General features: G+C 44.4%; 1 protein-coding gene across 6 annotated transcripts in view; it reads left to right on the plus strand.

The window, feature by feature from the left end:
- CCAR1 (cell division cycle and apoptosis regulator 1) overlaps positions 1–20,356 on the plus strand; it is a 1,607,854-nt gene that overhangs the window by 56,891 nt on the left and 1,530,607 nt on the right. For all 6 annotated transcript variants that reach the window (XM_078643192.1, XM_078643189.1, XM_078643190.1 and 3 more), the window contains exon 2: positions 12,949–13,058. In XM_078643192.1, coding sequence (XP_078499318.1) covers positions 12,986–13,058 — 73 coding nt within the window. In that variant the 5' untranslated portion in view covers positions 12,949–12,985. The remainder of the gene's footprint in view (positions 1–12,948; positions 13,059–20,356) is intronic.

The following is a 20,356-nucleotide window of genomic DNA, read 5'->3' on the forward strand; positions in this document are numbered from 1 at the left end:
TAATTTGCTTTGGCAAGTAATGCATTGTAGACTGCACTTAGCCCACATGAAATGATATGTGGGACTGGAGGCCTGCTTTGGCAGTGAATTGAATCTGGAATTTCTGAGTTTGAGTTGCATGGTCAATATTTATGTGTCACTTTCATAGTTATTTAGACTGTGTTTCTGTTTTATATTGTTTCTGCCAATATGTAAACTTGAGCCACAGTTTTGGTTGATTTTGATTGCAGTGGCTCAGTTTATTTGGTGATTCACAATTCCAATCATGGGAAAAACACGGCTTGTTAAACATAGATGAGAAGTACTTGCAAATTGTTGGATTGCATATTGCATTTCAGGTTTTCAATTTGACCAATCTTTTGACTTCTTACCAACGAAATATGAGTGTCTTCCTGGTCGAGGACCACACTGCTTTTTCTCTTGTCTGTCTTTTATCAAGACCCTGCAGGACTATGCGGTGAAAAAAAGCTTGAATAAGCAGCTACCTATGTTATAGGACATCTCTTTATTAATGTAGTAACTGAACTTTCACAATTGCTTTATTAACCTTCCTGCTTTCTCAAATTTGCTTGAAAATGCACCATTTGGCCACTATTTTTTCAAAATTTTCTCGGGGGGAAATCCCCACGAACCCTCCTCAGGTTGTTCGGGCTCGCTCGCTTCGCTCGCTCGCTACGGTGCATAATGTCAATCATTTTACGCCTCACCACTTTCAAATGTCACCAGCCGCCACTGGATTTGACTACTGTAATGCTCTCCGGGTCAACAAACAGAAAGGTTTTCTTAGCAAACTGCAATTTCTTCGGAATATAGCAGCCCGTTTATTGACGGGGGCACCCAAACTACAGTCTGTTAAACAAGCTTTTATGCCTCTTCACTGGCTACCCATGAAGAAACAAAATGTTTCCAGGACCCTCTGCATCGCCTCCAGGGCCCCACACGACTCTGCTCCACTTTACATGTACGGTAATGGCCCAAAATATTGGTCCCATAAGCTCCCATGGTAGGCACCCATAAGGCAACTCAGATCTAGCACTGTGTCACTGCTCACCCCTCTGAGAATACAAACCTCCAGAAATGGAGGTCGTGCCTTTTCCCTTCTTGCCCCCTCCTTCTGGAATAAAATGCCCCTGAACCTACGCACTACCTCAGAACACATCTGCTTTCGTAAAAAGCTGAAGACAAGGCTGTTTACAAACTAAGCTGTCCTTCTCTCATCAGAGCCGTCTGCAAGCGCCATGAGACTCTTTGGATGTGATATGTGCGCGTTACAAATACCTCTTACTCGACTTGACTTTATCTTATGCACATGTTTAGAGACCTTCCCTCTGCAAAGCCAGTTTGCTGGAGACTCCTAGATTTAGGCTTTCCAGGTGGGGAGGTAGGACTTTTTTTCTTACACAACGGCCAAATTGTGGAACACCTTACCCATCCACCTGAAAAATCCCTTGGATCTGTTCCCGTTCAGAAAGGCCCTTTAGACCTGGCCTTTCACCCTTCTGTCATGATCAGCACCGTCTGAGGGTTCTCTGCTGTTTCTTCTGTAGTACTGCCAGGTTGTAGCGCCTAGACGCATTAAGGCAGTAGCTCGCTCTCTTTCAATATAAAATCAAACCAAGACAGTGCAGCAGAAAGTTACTGCGCTATGTCACCAATGTACTAAGAACTGATGCTGTTTTTTAGGTTTCGCCTGGCGTCCGCGCAGGCGAAATCTTTTGAGAACAGTCTGGGGCTTTGTCCCGCCTCTCTGTTCCATTGGCTAGCTCCATAAATGGAGGCTAGCCATTGGAACAGAGATGCGTCACTCATTCCCCGAGCAGATTCGTGGGCGTTCCGGCGATTTTTTTTTGCTCTCCGCCACTCTGTGAACGTCATTGCGGTGGTGGGCGGATGTTGTTTTTTTTTTTTTGGGCCGTCATGTTTTGGTCATTTTCAAAGTGTCTTTGGAAGGGGTGGGCTGCGCACTGAGGCCGCTGGCCGATGTCGGACGAGCTGCAGTCGGCAGGAGTCACCGCAGCAGTGTGGTGTCGGTTGTGAGCTGCAGACGGCAGGAGTCACCGCAGCGGGGGTGTACCTCTGTCCTTGCCTGGCTCTACTTCTGTGACTCTCCCTTGTCTGTGGACGCCTGAGCTTGTTTATGTTGTCGTGTTCGTGGCTGCAGTGAGTTCGTTACAGTTTCTGAGATATACGCAAACACGCTGTAGTGTTGGACGGCCTCTAGCTCAAAAAAATCACAAGGAGTTAAATCCATACAGTGAGCTACAATTTCGTCACGCAAACGTGAAGGTGGGCGTGTTATTACAGACCCTTAGCATGATCGCCAAGGAGGAGCGCATTCTATGCATACATTGTGTATGTGGTTTTATGAGGCGCTTCTCTTTTTGTGATCAATGAGCGCCTTGGCATATTGTTGATGGCTTTGCGTGTATGTTTTGGCCTCGTTCCTGCACTGTGCGGTGTGTGTCTGAAATTTGAAACGGGTGTCTCGTTTCCAGCCCCACATCGTGCCTACAAATCCGCGTGATACGCCTGTAGTAGCCATGAATTATTTGATGGCTGATAACAATAGCCGGCCTGGAGTCGGCGCCGCCTCCGGATTGGATGCAAAACATTGTAGTTTCTGGGCCTTTTTGGGAAGCTGGTGTGTGTGCAAAGGAAGGGAATTTCCTCGGCAGCTGCCGTAAATACCAGAGCGCAGCTATTATATGGCGCGCGATATTGGTCAGTTTCTGAAAACTACCTAATTTGGCTAGAAGTAACCGAGACACAGGTAACCACTTCGCTCATGCGGTCATTTATGGAGTTTGTTTTCAGGCTCCGTAGGCGACAGCCTTAAAAAGTCTAGATGGCATTGTGAAAAACACATTATACGCATTTTAGAACGTCAGTCTGGAAATAAATGAGAAATATAACCAGTCCTTCGAAATTAGGTACGATATGACCAGGGCCTCAAGAATTATGCGACAGGGGAGAAACAAATTATGTGGCAGGAAAAGGCAAATTATGCGGCATAATGCGCCACATTTTGTCATTGTATTAGTTTTAGTCTGTCGTTATTACACTAATTAACATTGCCTGGCCAAAGGTTTCACCTCAATAATACTCGCTCAACATCCAAATATAGCAATAAGCAACAGAAAGGTGACTGACTAGTCGGCCATTGCGAAGGGCCACCCACTGTGTGGCAGCATTTGTAACCGTGTTTTACTAACTTTTGATTAGCTTACGCTAGAAATAGTTTTTTTGTTAAAATCTGCTGATTATACAACCGATTTGGATCATGGAGCAAATCCAAGGTTATGCGGACAATGCATCAGCCACAAAAACACACAATTCCAGTGGCCCTTGCTATGACTGTATTATGTAAGTCGGTGGGACCTTGGGGCTTTAAAATGTAGTGAACATTTTATGGGGGGGAGGGGACTTTACAATACGGAGAACGTTTTCTTCTTTCATAGCTATGGGTGTAAATTAATATAATCTATGAAGTATGTGTTATGGAGTAATCTAAATCTCAGTTTTTACGTCTCACATAAAGCAGCGCATGCTCTATTGCATGCACGAGATAGTGTAGGAGCCTGCCTACTGCTTACCATTTGTGGGCTTGTCACTCTTGCTGTCTTGCATTTGGCCAGCGCGAGCTGGCTTCACTGCTTTTGTGTGGCTCATGGACCAAGTACTGATTGCTTTGTCTTGATTAGTATCCTTCCACTGGTCTGCTACTATTTTTCTCTTCTACTTTCATCTTTCTGTCTTGTTTCTTTTTTCTTTCTTCTTTTCATCATGTTGATGTTTTTCTTTCCGTCGTTGTGCTGCTCATTGTCGGTGTTGCTCCCTCCTGTTGTCTGTACTACTGCTTCCCTCCCTTGCTCCCTCCCACCCTCCCGTGGTCCATGCTGCTGCTTCCCTCATTCCTTCTTTCCCTCCCTCCCACCCTCTCGTTGTCCATGCTGCAGCTTCCCCCTCCCACCATCCTGTTGTCCATGCTGCAGCTTCCCCCTCCCACCATCCTGCTGTCCATGCTGCAGCTTCCCACCTCCCACCCTTCCGTTGTCCATGTTGCAGCTTCCCCCTCCCGCCATCCTGTTTTCCATGCTGCAGCTTCCCTCTTCCCACCCTCCTGTTGTCCATGCTACTGCTTAGCGTCCCTCTCACCCTTCCGTTGTCCATGCTGATGCTTCCCTCCCTTACACCCTACTGTAGTCCATGCTGCTGTTTAAATCCCCCCACCCTCCCGGTGTCTATGCTGCTGCTTCCCTCCCACATTCCAGTTGTCCATGCTGCTGCTTAACTCCCTCCACCCTCCTGTTGTCTATACTGCTGCTTCCCTCCCTCCAACCCGCCTGTTGTCCATGCTGCTGCTTTCCTCCCACCCTCCTGTTGTCCATGCTGCTTCTGTCCCTCAAGTTTTCCTTGCTGCTGCTTCCCTCCCTTCAGTTGTCTATGCTGCTGCTTTCCTCCCTCACACCCTCCAGTTGCCCATGCTGCTGCTTCCCTCCCTCATACACTCAAGTTGTCCATGCTGCTGAAAGCATACTTCCCCGCCCCCCCTCCCGCTGTCCGTGTGCCCGTTCCCGCCCCCCCTCCCGCTGTCCGTGTGCCCGTCCCCCTCCCGCTGTCCGTGTGCCCGTTCCCGCCCCCCCCCCCCTCCCGCTGCCCGTGTCTCCTGGATGTGCAGTGGATTGCAGTTCACAGCACTTGCCTGGCCCAGTATACTGTAGTGATGACTGTGTATGGTGGGTGACAGCTGGCTGTGTAATTGGACTATAGGTGACAGCTGTACTGTGGACGGCGGGTAAGTGTGCTGCTTATGACGATTGATTGTGCACTGTTGGAAGCTGGTTGCGAACAGTTACTGTAGGCAACTCCTAGTCGTACATTTTACAGGTGACAGCTGGCTGTGCGGTGTACTAGGAGTGACAGCTGATCGTGCACCATTAGTGACATCTGTCTGCACAGTGGTTGTCATCCAGCTGTGCATACTATGATATGGGTGACACATGGATGTACATAAAGTTAAGTAACAACTGCTTGCATTGTACAGTGCATAGCAGGTTCCTGTGCAAAAATAGTAACAACTGGTTGTGCACCGCGTAGAAAAGTTAGCAAGAGCCGGCTGTAGTTTGCTGTAAGTCACACCTGGATTTGCGTGTATCATGTATGACAATTGGATTTGGTCAGTTTGCGACAGATAGCGAGCAGTTTACTGTATGTGATTGCATTCTGTTTTGTACTCTAGGTTGATGTGCGTAATGCCCCGTGGCTGTAAGCTGAGTGCTCAGTATGACACAGATGTCGGCGTGCTCAGAAAAGTATTGTGGTTGGCAGCTAGGTTTTTGTTTTCCAGCTGGTGGAGCTGATTTTGCACTGTGTATCGTGGGTGACGGGCCTGGGCATGCAGTGTGTTTTGGTATAAAGCGCCATGTGTAGGGTATGGTCGTTGAACTGCACATCATAGGCTACATAGGTGGGTGCTTGCAGTGTATTTTGGTGACATAGGTCTGCTCAGTATAGGTCACATAGCAGAGTGCTTACAATATGTGAACGAGCTAGGTTGAATATATATGTACAAAATAAGCATGTATTCTTTACAGTGTGCAGCTGCCTGCAAATGTGTACTCATTACAGAGCGTTGGTGCACAGTCCTCAACTTATTTTCTGTACTGTGTGTGTTGGGGCTCTGTGTGTGTTGGGGCTTCGTCTGTGTGGCTAGCTTTTTTTTGTAGGTGGCTCTGTGTGTGGGTGGCTCTGTGTGTGGGTGGCTCTGTGTGTGGGTGGCTCTGTGTGTGGGTGGCTCTGTGTGTGTGTGGGTGGCTCTGTGTGTGTGTGGGTGGCTCTGTGTGTGTGTGTGTGTGTGGGTGGCTCTGTGTGTGTGTGTGTGTGGGTGGCTCTGTGTGTGTGTGTGTGTGTGTGGGTGTCTGTGTGTGTGTGTGTGGGTGGCTCTGTGTGTGTGTGTGTGGGTGGCTCTGTGTGTGTGGGTGGCTCTGTGTGTGTGGGTGGCTCTGTGTGTGTGTGGGTGGCTCTGTGTGTGTGTGGGTGGCTCTCTGTGTGTGTGGGTGGCTCTCTGTGTGTGTGTGCGTGTGGGTGCAAATGCAATAGGTCTCGCATTTGCGAGAGATTAAGCTATTGGCATTGTAAATAACAATGCCATTTATTTATCTGTTTTCAAAACCAACACATAAATAAAACATTTGTCATTTACAATGCCAATAGCTCTAACTTTTACAAAGGCGAAACCATTGCATTGTAAATGCTTGTCTATTATTCTGGCCAGTTCATATGGTTGCTCAGTTACATCAAGTTCTTTTAGTTTTTGGCGGATTGCCACGATGCTGCTTCACCTTTAATATTAGCTAATATTATAGCTGAGACCTGTTTGAAATCTTTAAGTAACTTCATACCTAGATTCAAAGCAGGCTCTGGCCCGTATTCATTTTGAATCTGTTTTAGGACGCCTGGCATTACCGTCATAGATGGAACACCATGAGTTTTTGTGTAGATTACAGCAAAGACTGTACCCCAAGTGTTGCAGTCCTCCAGATGTGGTGCGATCCCCATTGGTAAACAGATTGTTAAAGTTCTGTGTTTCTCATGACGTGTACTGTCAGGAAATACTGCCTTGATTTGAGTAATTTTTTGAGCTAGAATGGAATTTGTTCCCGTTTTGCGGGTAATTTACCAATGAATGATTGTATGGTCTGTGGCGTAATTTTATTTGTGTTCCCCTAATGAGGGGTTTGCTGTAGAATCCTGATAGCAGGTTGGACTGTTAGAGTCCGCATGACATATTGAACCAATTGTCTATGTATTTTGATTAACTGTTTTAGTTGAACTAATAGTTCTTCACTTGACATTTCTTCAATGTCAGGATGTGGTGTATAGCTGGCTAGTACTCCTGGTCTACCTAGTGGACCGAGCCTGGTAATGTGATTTTGATGTTGTAGGGCGCCTTTAAACCAGAGCTGATGCTCTTGGTAAGTTAGTGGAATTTCAACGTCCTCGAAAGGAACGTATTCCGCTGGAGGTTCCTCTACTTTGTAGAAATGGAACACATGTGTTACTGGATGTGCTTCAAGGAAGACACTCCATGAATAAAATACCTCTGTCTGCAGATATTCATGTGCCTCTATGACATAAATTACCCTGACACCTCTTGATGATAGGCCATTTGTTATTAGCTTTATAGTGATGGTTTTCCTTAAGTTTTCCGGGATCATTATAGCATCCGGGTCATTTTGTTGGAAACCTGTAACGTCTAAACCCGGTCTGGCTGCAGCTGCAGCTCCACCGGTCTTGTTTTCAGTAATTTTTTTGTTGACTGAAAGTTTTGCAGAGCTAGTTTCAAGGAAACAAAGATAAGGTGCACAATATTTTGGAACCCTGTATCCTTCAACGCTGAATCAAACCAAAAACTAATACATAGAATTTTCGTCCTACTCAGTTATGGCAGTGATTTTATCCTTTAACCCACTCCAGACGTCTATTGGAGTATTTTACGGGAAAAAGGGGTCTCTGTGAAAAGCATGACTGAGTTACTCTAGTATCTAGCGTTAAATTACTGCCTTCCCAAACGTTGGGCGCCATGTAGTGTAGTTCCTATATTCCCAATAGGCTCTGCGCATTGGAATAATATATCCTATAGATGTGACGTAGGACTTAAGTCGACTAGATCTCTATTGAATATATTAAAGTTAATTGTGAGTGCCAGCTAGCTCAGAGGTCACTAGAAACTTTCTCGAATGAACAAGAAGGGATTCGTTTCTGACAACTGCATAAACATGACAACTTTGTTTCCCCAAGATAAAACTGATCTTCAGAGTCGTGGAAACAATAGATAGATATTTTACTCAGTCAATCGTGCATGCTTCGTTTCACCTGAGGTGCAGAGAAATAGAGAGACGGGCGTTTTCAATAAAAGTATTTATTGAACAGTCTTCTTTCTCATGCAGAAGAAATGAACTGCTACAATCGCAATACTGGCTGTAAAGTATAATGCGTACAGCAAGAAGAGTATTATAAAATAATACTGTATAAGCATGGTATGGTTTCTAAGCCATAAAATACATACATAAATAAAAAAGACTAAAAGTACTCAACTGGTGCTTCTAAAATACGCCTACCCCAATGTACCTAACCTAAGTCTAGTACGAGGGAAGAAGTAAGTATGGTGTAGCATAGGTTTCAGTTTCTTTGCCAAGAATCTATCCAAGATTTCTCTTAGGATCTAATCAGCTCCGTACCTTGGTTTAGAATGAAGGAGGTCTGGTATCTCTGTCTCGGGACTCGATTTCCCAACACCCCGCGAGGGGAGCTTGGAAACACTGGAGCTGGATTCTCAGCGAGAGAAAGGCAGCCTCTCTGTCAGTGTGTCAGCTGGAGGGTCTGCTTCCTTCGGCACTTGCTGTAGCGAGCTGCGTCGGGCAAGTAGATAGTCGAACTGCTCCAAACCACCGTGTGTTTGCTAGGGCAAGTGTAGGCATATTCATACCTTGAAGGTGCCTGGATTGACGTAAGGTCGGACATAATAACGTCACTAAAGAACGGTAGTTCTTTGACAATGCCATGATTTTTAGGACAAATCAATATTCAAGAAAGGGGATGTCCCTGACTGCTGAGTTTTCCAAGAAATCGTTGTGGCTTTTTGGAACTAGTGGAAGTAGCCATGCCGTATTTGGACTGGATGGGTTATGTCTAAATATGGTTATGATTTCTATGCCTATATAAGGGTAATGTGAATTATACCTATATAAGGGGCATGAATCGGGAAAATTATACTAGGGTCTTAAAACGCTATACAACAATGGAAACAAAAAATTCAAAAAAGTTCTGGAAATTAGTCCCAGATGGCTCTGGTAGGATTCAGGGGCAATGAATTGTGTGAGACGAAGCCTGGGAGCAATATCTGGAAGAAATATATGGGGGAAGGTGGGAACCTGTAGTAAAGAGGGGCAACTCTTAGATTGATAAAAAATGGTTCTTTTTTTATGAGAAGCAAAATCAGGCGCATCATAGCAAATTTAACATTAACTAGGGCAGCAGGACCGGATAAGCTGGCATCTGTAATTATAAAGACACGACCAGATTGGTGGGCAGAATCATGTTTCAAATGTGTAAAGTTATACTCAATATAGGGCAAGTACCAGAAAGTTGGAGAGGGGCGATTATCAGACCCATCCACAAACTGGGAGATATAAAAGCCCCTAAGAAATATAGGTTAATAAACTTGTTGGATGTAGAAGATAACGTTTTTTCAAAAATGTTAGTGGAACAGTTAAATTATTGTACAGAAGTAAATCATATTGTGTCCCCAGAGCAGGGGGGCAGTAAGGAAGGGCACCCTACCATTGATCATTTTTTCTCCTTCTGGGGCATCGCGTGGAAATCGGTGGATATAAGTGGCGGATTGTTCTGCTGTTTATCAACTTCTGGGTGGCTTTTGATTTGGTGGACCCCAAAAGTTTGTGAGAGACACTGATGAGGTGGGACATCTCAAAGTATCTCCTAACTGGGTGCAAGTTATCATAGACACTAGGAGAACTTTGATGGAGAAAATACTAACTGAAAATGGATTAAGACGGGGGGTGTCTTGGCTCCCCTACTCTTTTCTTTATTTATAGGTGATTTGCCATCATTCTTGGGGGAGGCCAAAGGTGTCAGCCTCAAACTGGATGGCAAACATGTTACTTGTCTTCTTTATGCAGGTGCCCTTATAATTGTAGATCAGACAGAGATTGGGCTACAAAGAAAGCAGGACAGGTTTATGGAATATTTCAAGTTCAAAAAATTAGTAGTGAATATGGAAAAAAAAAGTATTGTGCTTTAGTACTAAAGTAACAAAGTTCAGCTGGTACCTAGGCCCCACAAAACCTGGAGCCAGTAAAGAAATATAAGTATTTAGGGCTCTGGTTAAAAAAGTCTCTAAAATGGAACGTCCATCTGGAATTACTTAGAGGAAGAGCTCTTATATCAGTTAGTGGCCTGAAGAAATTGAACTAGGATTATGGGGAGATAGACCTGTTCTGAAAGCATTTGTAGCCATGATTCCACCGCAATTCCAATATAGAAGTGAACTGTTATAATCTGAGCGGTAAAAATAGGTGGGAAGTTGAAGAGGCTACATACCTAAAAAACCTACTGTCACTACCTAGATCTGCCATGATCCAGGCTATAAGAATGGGGACGGAAATGATATCCTGAAATATAATTTCCTGTATGGCATTGATAAGATTCTGGAAGCGCCTAAGCTCGGAGGAAAGCAAAAAATCTCTTTCTGGTGTAAAAATGAAATGCAGCACAGTTGATTAAAACTGGCCAGGGAGGTTGCAGGGGATTCTGGGTAGGAAAACTGTGGGGGATCCACGCAAGCCACACATTGCTGGACTCCCCTGGGTGTCTAGTTTTCAGAAATGTGAGGGTTTGGTAGGTTTCCTGAGATGGCTTTGGAGCCTGGGACTAAAAAAATGTATGTGCCCCCCTTGCAAAACCAGGTGGTTTTGTGATAGATAATTTTGATGTCTCCATAATACGTTTTGGCCCCTTGCCTGTCACGGGTACTTGGCCCACCCACACAAGTGAGGTGCCGTTTTTATCGGGAGACCTGCAGGAACTTTGGGTGGTAGGAAATTTGTCTCCGCCCAGTGAGCCACAACTTTCCCACCCAGAAGTGTGAAAACATTTTACATTTTTTTCCAGCTAAATTTATGGTTTTCAGGGGATTTTAGGTATGAAAACTTTGCGGGATCCACGCAAGTCACCCTTCTCTGTACTCTCCCGGGTGTCTAGTTTTTAGAAATGTGTGGGTTTGGTAGGTTTCCCTAGATGGCTGCCGAGCCTGGGATCAAAAACGCAGGGGGCTCCCTCGCAAACCAATGTCTTTTTTAATCGATAATTTCGAAGTCTCGACAGTACATTTTAGGCCATTTCCTGTTGTAGACCCTAGGCCTACCCACACAAGTGAGGTACCATTTTTATTGGGATACTTGGGGGAAAAGCTGGGTGGGTGTAAGTTTGTGGCTCTGCAGATTCCAGAATTTTCCATCACAGAAATGTGAGGAAGGCTCACTGTGCTCCAGCAGGTCTGTTCTGGCTCGAATTTCAAAGCCCAAAATTTTCAGAAGGAAGCATTGCAGGCTGCAATTCAGGACTGGGGCCTGCAAAACGTTCGCATTTGAAAACTGAAAAGCAGAGCAGCCCCAACACGAGACACTGTGCATCTACCCACTGTGGTTTAATAATTGTCTTTTTATTTTGGTGGGCAAGCATCGCATCCACTTGGAAACACGAACTACAAACACCAGGAGGCATTGGGTATGCCACGCCCACCTGGGCAGGTGTTTTAAATTGAAAATCAAAGCGACGCTTACACATTTGATCATGCCACTGAGGAAAGGAATGTATTTCCTGAAACGCGTCTGGCAGAGTAATTTACACGGAAGCCTGCTGTTTGGTGTTTGGATTGCTGGCAAGTGTTCGAGTGCACAATAAATGAACGTTTGAATTTAAGCTTCCTGTGGCCTTTCTCAATTGTGCTTTTCCTGACCGTGTTGATATATATATATATATATATATATATATATATATATATATATATATATATATATATATATATATATATATATATATATATATATTTTACAAAGTTTGAGGTTTGCAAGGGATTCTGGGTAACAGAACCTGGTGAGAGCCACACAAGTCACCCATCCTGAATTCCCCTGGATGTCTAGTTATCAAAAACGTATATGTTTGCTAAGTTTCCTTAGGTGCCGGCAGAGCTAGGGTCCAAAATCCACAGCTAGGCACATTGCGAAAAAAGATTCAGTTTTCACTGGAAAATGTGGTGTCCACGTTGCATTTTGGCCGTTTCCCAGCCGCGGGTACAAAGCCTACCCACACAAGTGAGGTACCATTTTTATCGGGAGACTTTGGGGAATGCTGGCTGGCTGAAAGTTTGTGGCTCCCAGCAGATTCCAGAACTTTCCATCACAGAAATGTGAGCAATTTTTTTTTGTTTTGGGGGGACAAAGTTTGAGGTGTGCAAGGGATTCTGGGTAACGGAACCTAGTGAGAGCTATACAAGTCACCCAGTTCTGGATTCCCCTGCATGTTCAGGGACCTTTCCACCTTCTATTCCCATTGATGACCTTTTCTCCTCTTTGGACTTCCTGAGACATAATTTCACCCATAGCACTGCCACTGCTGGATGTGATGATATGCCTTGGGTCTTTGCCTCCTATGCGAGGCTTCTTACTGGGCACCTCTGACTGTTATCACTGTGTAGTATCGGACAGTGTATTACTACCTCTATCCCTCAAGCTGTGTAATGCTAAGCGCCATTCCTCAAGTCTTCTGCCTAACTGGGGTGTTGACTCAATCTCTTCAATCGCCTGTGGTGCGCTCAAATTTCATACCCGTCACTGCAGCCACGGATACTCATGGAAGTTTGTGCCCCATGGGCAGACGTAGGTCACTGATTTTGGATGATTTCAAATGTCTTGTCACGCCTCTCCCTGCTTAATTTCTGAGATGGTGCAGTTCGTCATATATTTCCATGCTTTCTAATGTGTACTTTCGTTGTTTTACTATATGCTGTTAAAATATTTTAGTTTGCTCTTTTTATGCCTCCGTTGGGTGTGGAGAAAAAGGAACTGACGCAAGCATGCATTGTATATACTGAGTGTTGGGTTCTTGAGCAGGTAGTCTGCCGACTGGTGCCCTCTGGTTGTGCAATAGAGCTATTTCTAACGGAAAACATTCAGTTTGACACCTGGGTATATTAATAATTCACTTCACCAGAAGTATCGTTACTAAAGGTAACTTCTTTGGTCCCTACATATTTTCTAATTTGTGGTAACGTTAACTGTTAACATCTTGTTAAGCAGAAGTGTACATTTTTCTACCTTTTATTTTTAGTTTGTTTCGAGTGTAAATATTTATTATTTCTTTGTACAGATCCAGTTTGTAGAAAAAGCAAATCAAGCACGCTATTATGGCTCAGTTTGGAGGACAAAAGAATCCCCCATGGGCAGCTCAGTTTACAGGAACTGCTGTGACCCAAGCTGGTAAGCATATCTGGAACTATAAGATCCATTCCGTTTATTATAAGCTATTGTTTAATTATATTTGTCTCAAATGTCAAAAATAAAAAGCCAATTACAGGTTTCTTGAAAACCTCATCCTTTCTGGCTTCAGGGGTTTTCATTGGGGACTGCACCCTTTCAGTTCCGTACATTGTTCTAATGAATATGTGGCCTTATATTTATGATGTTGACAGTATCCAATTCCATCTTTTCTTTGAATTTTCTTTTTAGTGACCAATAAGCTCATAACTTTTATTAATGTAGACTATTTTCTAAATAGAATGTCTGTTATACCACTAAGAAGTGCACTATAAACAAAAATATATAGGTTCCTTATTCTTCACAAATAGCAAGTTACTGAAAGAAAATCGGGTACTTGGTTAAATCTTTTGAAAGTAGAAGGCTTTTTTATTACAATTTTTATTAAATTAAAACAGCGCAGAGTCATCAATACAATATCACAATGACATTCAAGGATCACATAATACAAACAGTTGTTACTAGCATATAACAGGCGTCAACCAGTTAGGGGGGTCCGCGAGCCAGGCTCTTTCCATTGCCATATCCTCTGTCGGAGAACTACAGATTTCGCCTCTAAACGTGTTCCACCCATCCCACTTCTTGTCCCATTTCTTTGGGCAGCCTCTTAGTTTATAGACCTCTTTCTCTGCGATCATGTATCTGTCCATTTCTGCCACCCACCCGACTGTCAATGGCCTTGTGCTGGATCCCCAATGCATTGCAATTGCCCTTTACACTAGCAAGTATCCCAATGCTACCCATTGCTGCTCTGTTTGTCAAGTCTGTGGCCTCCCAAATGCTCAGGAGCCCCAACCGGGATGTAGTGGAATATGTTTACCGAGTCTATCAGTCATTGTTTGGTTGCCCTATCCCACATGGGCCGCATATGTGGACAGTCCCATAAGATGTGATAAAAGGTACCTGTTTGGCCGCATCCCCTCAGACACAGTACAACGGGACGTCTACCGATCCTGGCCAAGAAGGACTCCGGACATGAAGTCTTAACATTATTCAGTACAGGAGGGTGTTTTCCGTGTGCCGTTGATAGCGTAAGCCGCACAAATGTTCTTGTTTATATTCTAGAAACGGCTGTGTCAGCCCTGATCTCCACCTGAAAGAGAGGAGGTGGGTGAGAGCAAAGGAAAGATATGGACAACAAAAAGGAGCCAAAATCCCAAACTGAAATCCCTTTTTTTTCATCCAAAGCCAAAGCCACATACCCTCAGGACACTGTGTAGGAGGAGTTGACCCCCACTCCAATTATTTTCTCTCACTGACCTGAGCTTCTTTGGTGGTGTTCTTTAACTCATAAATCGTTATTCGGCTATACAGCCATAAACACACATACATTGCCACAGTATACGTAACACAAAAGAGCAATAAAATGCTATATAATAAAATTAATAGAGACGTAAAATGCATTTAATTACATAATAAAAAAAGTAATCCGAAGGGTACGATTCATTCAATTATAGTCAATTTCAATTTCAAAAAAGCTTTATTCGACTTTTGCAGTCATAAAAGCAATGTGCAAATCAGTGAATACAATCAAATATGCTAAGTCACAAATATAAAAGATAATGTATCTTTATATAAAACTAATTCACATCCCCATAAGTAAAAATACATGTAACAAAATCATTAAAAACAGGTTTAAAAAGATAAAACATTAGAATATGTGCAAATTACAGCATTATGAAGAAATCATTATATTTTTGTTTTCAAAAACTCTGAGCAATTAGGCGAGCCCTCAAAATCCATACCCAGCCTAGAAATTTTGCCATGGCTAGTGCAATGGGTAATGAAGTATCAGTACGCAAGATGCGTTCAGCTTCCACAGCCGTCCTTGTGCCTAGGAGCCTACAAATTGGTAACATCCAGGCCCGGCGCAGGGCAGCATAGGCATCACAAACAAAGAGAATATGAGCCGTGGACTCGTTAAAGGCTCTACACCCCGGGCACCTAGTTGAAGGTTGGGCTGACCATTTAATGGTAAACAATCTCACTGGGAGCGTACCCACCCTAAACTGGAAGTACAACTTGCGGTCCATGGGTTTGGTAATAGCATCCCAGTAAGGTTCCAACCTCGGGGCGACTTTATGATCCAAAAAATGGCTGCTAAGGGAAGTAGACGCTTGTTGTCTTGCGTTTTTTTCCTGAAACCAATCCCAGTATTTGGTCTTCATCACAACTTTTGATGGAAAGGTGGAGTTTACAGGATCAATCCACAATGAAATCAAACCTAGCTCTACTAAAAGGTTTCGAACTACCCAAAACCATTTAATACGATGTAATGTATCAACCCTAATTATTTCTAAGAAACCCTGCGCATAGACTGCGAGTTCAGGTGTAGACCATAGTCTCCACCAATACAGAAGGGGACACAATTTAGCTACTGCTGCAATAGGTTTCTTACCCAGATCAATTAGAGACGGGCACATAGGGGTACTCTGGGGTAGTCTAGTAATATTTCTTAGAAACCTATTTTCAGAGATGGTAAGAGCTAGAAGGTTCTCGCATCCCCAAACTTCCGAGCCATATAATGCTGAACTAACAGCTTTCAGATTATACATTTCAAGGGCTGGGCTGATAGACTTAAAATGAGAGAGATTATGCTCCTGACAGAGAGCCCCCGAGGTCTGTCTAAGTTTAAGTGAGGCTAAATCAATTTGGCGATCCCACTTCATACTTCCTTGAAAGTTCACTCCTAAATAAGTGAACTCATTTACTAATTCTAGTGGTCCATTCTTCATATTAAAACCCCTCAAATTTGCCTTTACGGGCGTGATCGCCATTAGCTTTGTCTTGGACACGTTGACCTCCAAGCCCCTATGGCAACAAAAATCCTCAAAGATTTTTAGTGCCTTCTGAAGCCCACTAGGGGTCTTGGAAAGGATCAACGTGTCGTCGGCAAACATCAATATTGGTACTTTTTCTCCCGCAAGTGAAAGTTCATCGGTTGGTATTGCACTCATACAATCAGCTATTCCGTTGATATATAGCAAAAATAGCGTAGGGGCCATCACACATCCCTGTCTCACACCTCGTTCCACCGGGAACAATTCAGTGACTTCCCCCTGCCCCCCCTGACCCCCCACCCCATCTAATTTGGGCATTATTATCCTCATGGAGCCTTCTGATCAAAGTTAAAAGGTCCAGGGGAAGCCCAAGCTGTTTCAAAACTAGCCATAATTTCCAACGAGGAACTAAATCAAATGCCGCCCTAAGGTCTACGAAGGCGGCATAGAGACTACCCTTGCATATAGTCACTATCTTCCAGCAAATTAGAGTGAATCTGAAAACCTGGTTGATGGTGCTTGTGGACACTCGAAATCCAGATTGCAATTGGGATAGGACTCCGAACTCCTCTATCCACCCCTGTAATCTATTTAACACCATTCTACCAATTATTTTCTGGAAGCAGTCAATTAGGCTAATGAGCCTATAGTTCCCCGGGCATGCATTGTCACCTTTTTTGTAGACAGGGATGATTTCCGCACTTTTCCAAGACGCGGGAATCGGGGCTCCTTGTGCAATCGCATTAGATAGCAAGAGGATATATTGGCTCCAACTAGATTTATTGTGTAAAAAGATATTGCCGGGATGCCATTAGGCCCAGGTGCTTTGCCCAGTAAGATTGAGTTCAATGCTGACTAAACTTCCCTCTTGGTAAAGGTTTCTCCCGAATACATCACATTTGTGAGTACGTCTTCCCCCACCAAAGGGGTAAAAGTATATTGGGGCTTAAAGTGATTAACCCAGGCTGATACGGAGGCATGATTTTGGGGGCGCTCAGCTTGGCCCCCGGCAGACCATTTATAAATGTGCCAAAACTGCTTTGGATTTTTCGAGGCACATGCGTCACTCAAATCCTGCCACCTTTTAACATCCTAGGCTTTCTTGGCCTTTACTTGCATAATCTTATAAAGTGTTCTCATTTCGCGGACCTTTGTTGGGACACCCCCTCTTATAGCTTTCCCGAGTGCCAAACGTGCTTTCCGGCATTCATCATTGTACCAGCGTCCCTCTTTCTGGGCAGATACCTTGGGCTTCTTTCCCTGCTTCTCAAAGTGTGAGCGCAAAAGATTAAAAAAGGCGGTATGGGTGCTCACTATTCTATCATGGTCTCCTTTCTGCAATACACAAGCCCCGAGTTCTTTAATAGCGAGATCCAGGTTCAGCGCTATGTTATCTAGCAGAGTTGGAGCTTCTTTTACCTGAACCCATTTAAGTCGCCTTTGATCATTCGTGGGGACAACCTCGCCAAGGTAATTTCTATCCGCTATATGTAAGTCTGAAATATGGTAAATCGGAAACCAAGAACAACAGAACGGATTATGGTCACTTTCGAGCCTATCAGTGACCATCATATCCTCCACCAGATACCACAGACTCAGACTTACCAAAACATAATCGATTCTACTTACATAATGCCCATTATTAAAAGTATATGCTCCTAACCTGTCTGACTTAGTGCGCCCATTCAGAGCCCTTAGACCCTGTTCCATACAAATACTATTTAATTGGATAGCCACATAGGTCCACTTTCTAATAGGCTGCAACTCAAGCGGTGGAACACCCCATTTGCGGTCATCTACCTTGACACATTATTATTACCTTAGAAGCGTCAGGTAGTATATCAAGGAGCTCTTCAAGAGCCGCTAAAACTCTTGATCTTTTGCCCCTTGTACCCCTGAAGTAGATATTAAATAACACAATTGAGAAATGGTCATTGGTGATTATTTTAATCGCTTGATTGTCCTTATTCTGAGTTGAAAGAACCTGGATATTAACTTTAAGCTCTTGACGAACCCAGATCATTAGCCCCCCTGAGGGCCTACCCTTCTCTCCCCTTTCAGCTGCTATGGAGAAATTCAGATACCCATCACAAAACAGTGGTGTTTCCGCCCAGGTCTCCTGGAAAGCACAAATGTCATATATCTTTACAAAAGTGTTCCATTTGGGCGACCATAAGTTTGAATTAAGGCCTGCAATATTCCTGCTCAGGATGTTACATACTGTGGGTAGACTCACAACAATCTGGGAAGTTCCTTGTGGGTATGTGCCCCTGTTACTAATGGATTCTCCAGGTGCCCCCTCAAGATATCACTTGCAGGGTAACTAGGAACTAAGGTCCGGGGCGTAGGTTGTTTCATAGTTGGTATAACAGCTAAACTTGTCCCCCCTTCATCTTCTAATGGCAGGGCCACATTGTGGATAGTGGTCGACGGTAGCCTCTCCTTAGGTCCCTCTCTAGGAGATACAATAGGAATGCTTTTTTGAGCCCCCGGCAGGCCTATGGGATTTAGTCAATCATTGGTCTCAAGGCTTGAGGAGCCCTGCAATCTCCAGAGTCCCTGACAGTCCTCAGCGTCATAACCATTAAGGGAGCGCCTAAATTGTATTCTAGAGTTCTCTGGGCCACTAGTGCGGAACTCCAATGTAAAGAGATTCTCAACAAAATCAACACTCTTCATAGTAAGTTCAATACTATCAAATGGTTGATTAAAGAGAGAGAGCCTTCGTGCGGCTAAGATGTCCTTCCTGATCACCGACCGACAACCTCTCACATATCTAATCCAGTGGATGGCTTTATTTGTCAACGAATCACCATTCTCACTGCCACTATTTGAGGTTAGTTTTGGGACATTAACCATATAGATACTAGGGACCTTGTGTGTATTCAGTTTATACCCTCTAGTTCGCCCCAAATCCTGACCCGGAAGCCTTAGGGCCTCTTGTGCATAAGCGTTGTCCCTAAGAGGTAAATGGGTATTACTATACATACCATGCGGAGGAGGGCCAGGTTTAATGCCAACTACATTTGGGGATGCATACCTCGCTGTTTGAGCTTTCGAGCCAATAGGGCATCTTTTATCTGGATAATTTAGACCATTACATCTTGGCGCTCCTAAATCTTCACTGACTCGTAGGCTTAGGTTTGGCCTATAGCCCACATGATCTTTGGATAAAGGTCCTAAAGGAGCTTCCAACTTCTTACCGACCTGTGTGCCGGGCTGCCCTTGTTGACCCGCCCCTGATGTTAGGGATCTCACCAATATAAGAATCTCCTCTAGAGAGCCCTTCATCGACTGCACTTCGTCTCTCAATGTGGAATCTTCCTGTGTTCATTTTTCTAGGGTCTGTACTTGCAAGCCAGTAATGGGGGTTACACTCCCAAGGGAGGCTGACAGTTTGTGTTTGGGCTTGCGCTCTCCTCAGTCCGTTTTCCTTTACCCTGCTTAATAATTGTGCATCACAGAGTGGTTTGAATCTATTAGTGCAAATGACAATGGGGTCAGTATGGGCAGCATAATCTATGTTTGCGGAAGCCAAATCACCCCCAGAGCCGATAGCGCTTTCAAAAGAAGCATTTTCAGCCTGGGTCTCACTAATTGTATTAGGTAACTGACTCTTACTAGATTTACAGAACATGTCTGGGATAGCTAACTGTATACAATTTACCTGAATCTTCTCTTTTTGTTTAAATTTGGAATTACTATTTACAGGTTTAAGGGGGGCTGATTCAAGGATATCCTCGCACTCACTAATCAGTGTGTCTATCCGATTCATGACACAATTATTAGCGATAACCTTTCGTGCCTTTTTTGCCCTTTTCCTGATGTTACGCTTAGGCCCTCCCTCAGTTCCCTCCCCACTCTCTTCCAGTGCCTTCCTCTTCCCCATTGTCTTGTATCAATCTCAATGCAATAGTACTGGGCTGTGTGTACTCAAGCAAGTAATGGCCTCCCCCAGCCCCGAACCCACTCTTCACCCAGGGCCCAAAGAGTCTCAAAAGTACAAGTAATAAGCTAGATAAGCAGGGTTCAATGATGGTCCAAAGGTCCAAGGCAAACGAAAGTAGAGCCCACAAAATAACATGCTACAGTACCTTAAGATGGACCAACTTCTGTTGTAGTCAAAAGCACAACCAAAGGAGCCAAGAGAGGGGGCCCAGCCCTACCTCTTCCTGGCTATGACTGATGCGGGAGCCCTCGCGTGATTTTAAAGCACCTCCTGGCGCTTTGGTGATGACGTGCTGCTAAGTGCCAAGGGAGGACCAGTAGAGGACACTGGGCAATGTGGTCCTCAACCCCCTGTTCACGGGCGCAGTTCTGGCAGTGGCGGTGCGCGGTGCAGCCCCGCCTGGGACTGATTCAGGCAACAGCGGGAGCAGGAAACCTGTAGGGCAAGTCACGAACCGACATTAAATGAGGGACCCCGCCTTTCGCCTGTTCCGTCCACTTTTCCAACTCCAC

This window comes from Lissotriton helveticus, chromosome 5_1 (assembly GCF_964261635.1).
Source record: "Lissotriton helveticus chromosome 5_1, aLisHel1.1, whole genome shotgun sequence".
Taxonomy (NCBI): domain Eukaryota; kingdom Metazoa; phylum Chordata; class Amphibia; order Caudata; family Salamandridae; genus Lissotriton; species Lissotriton helveticus.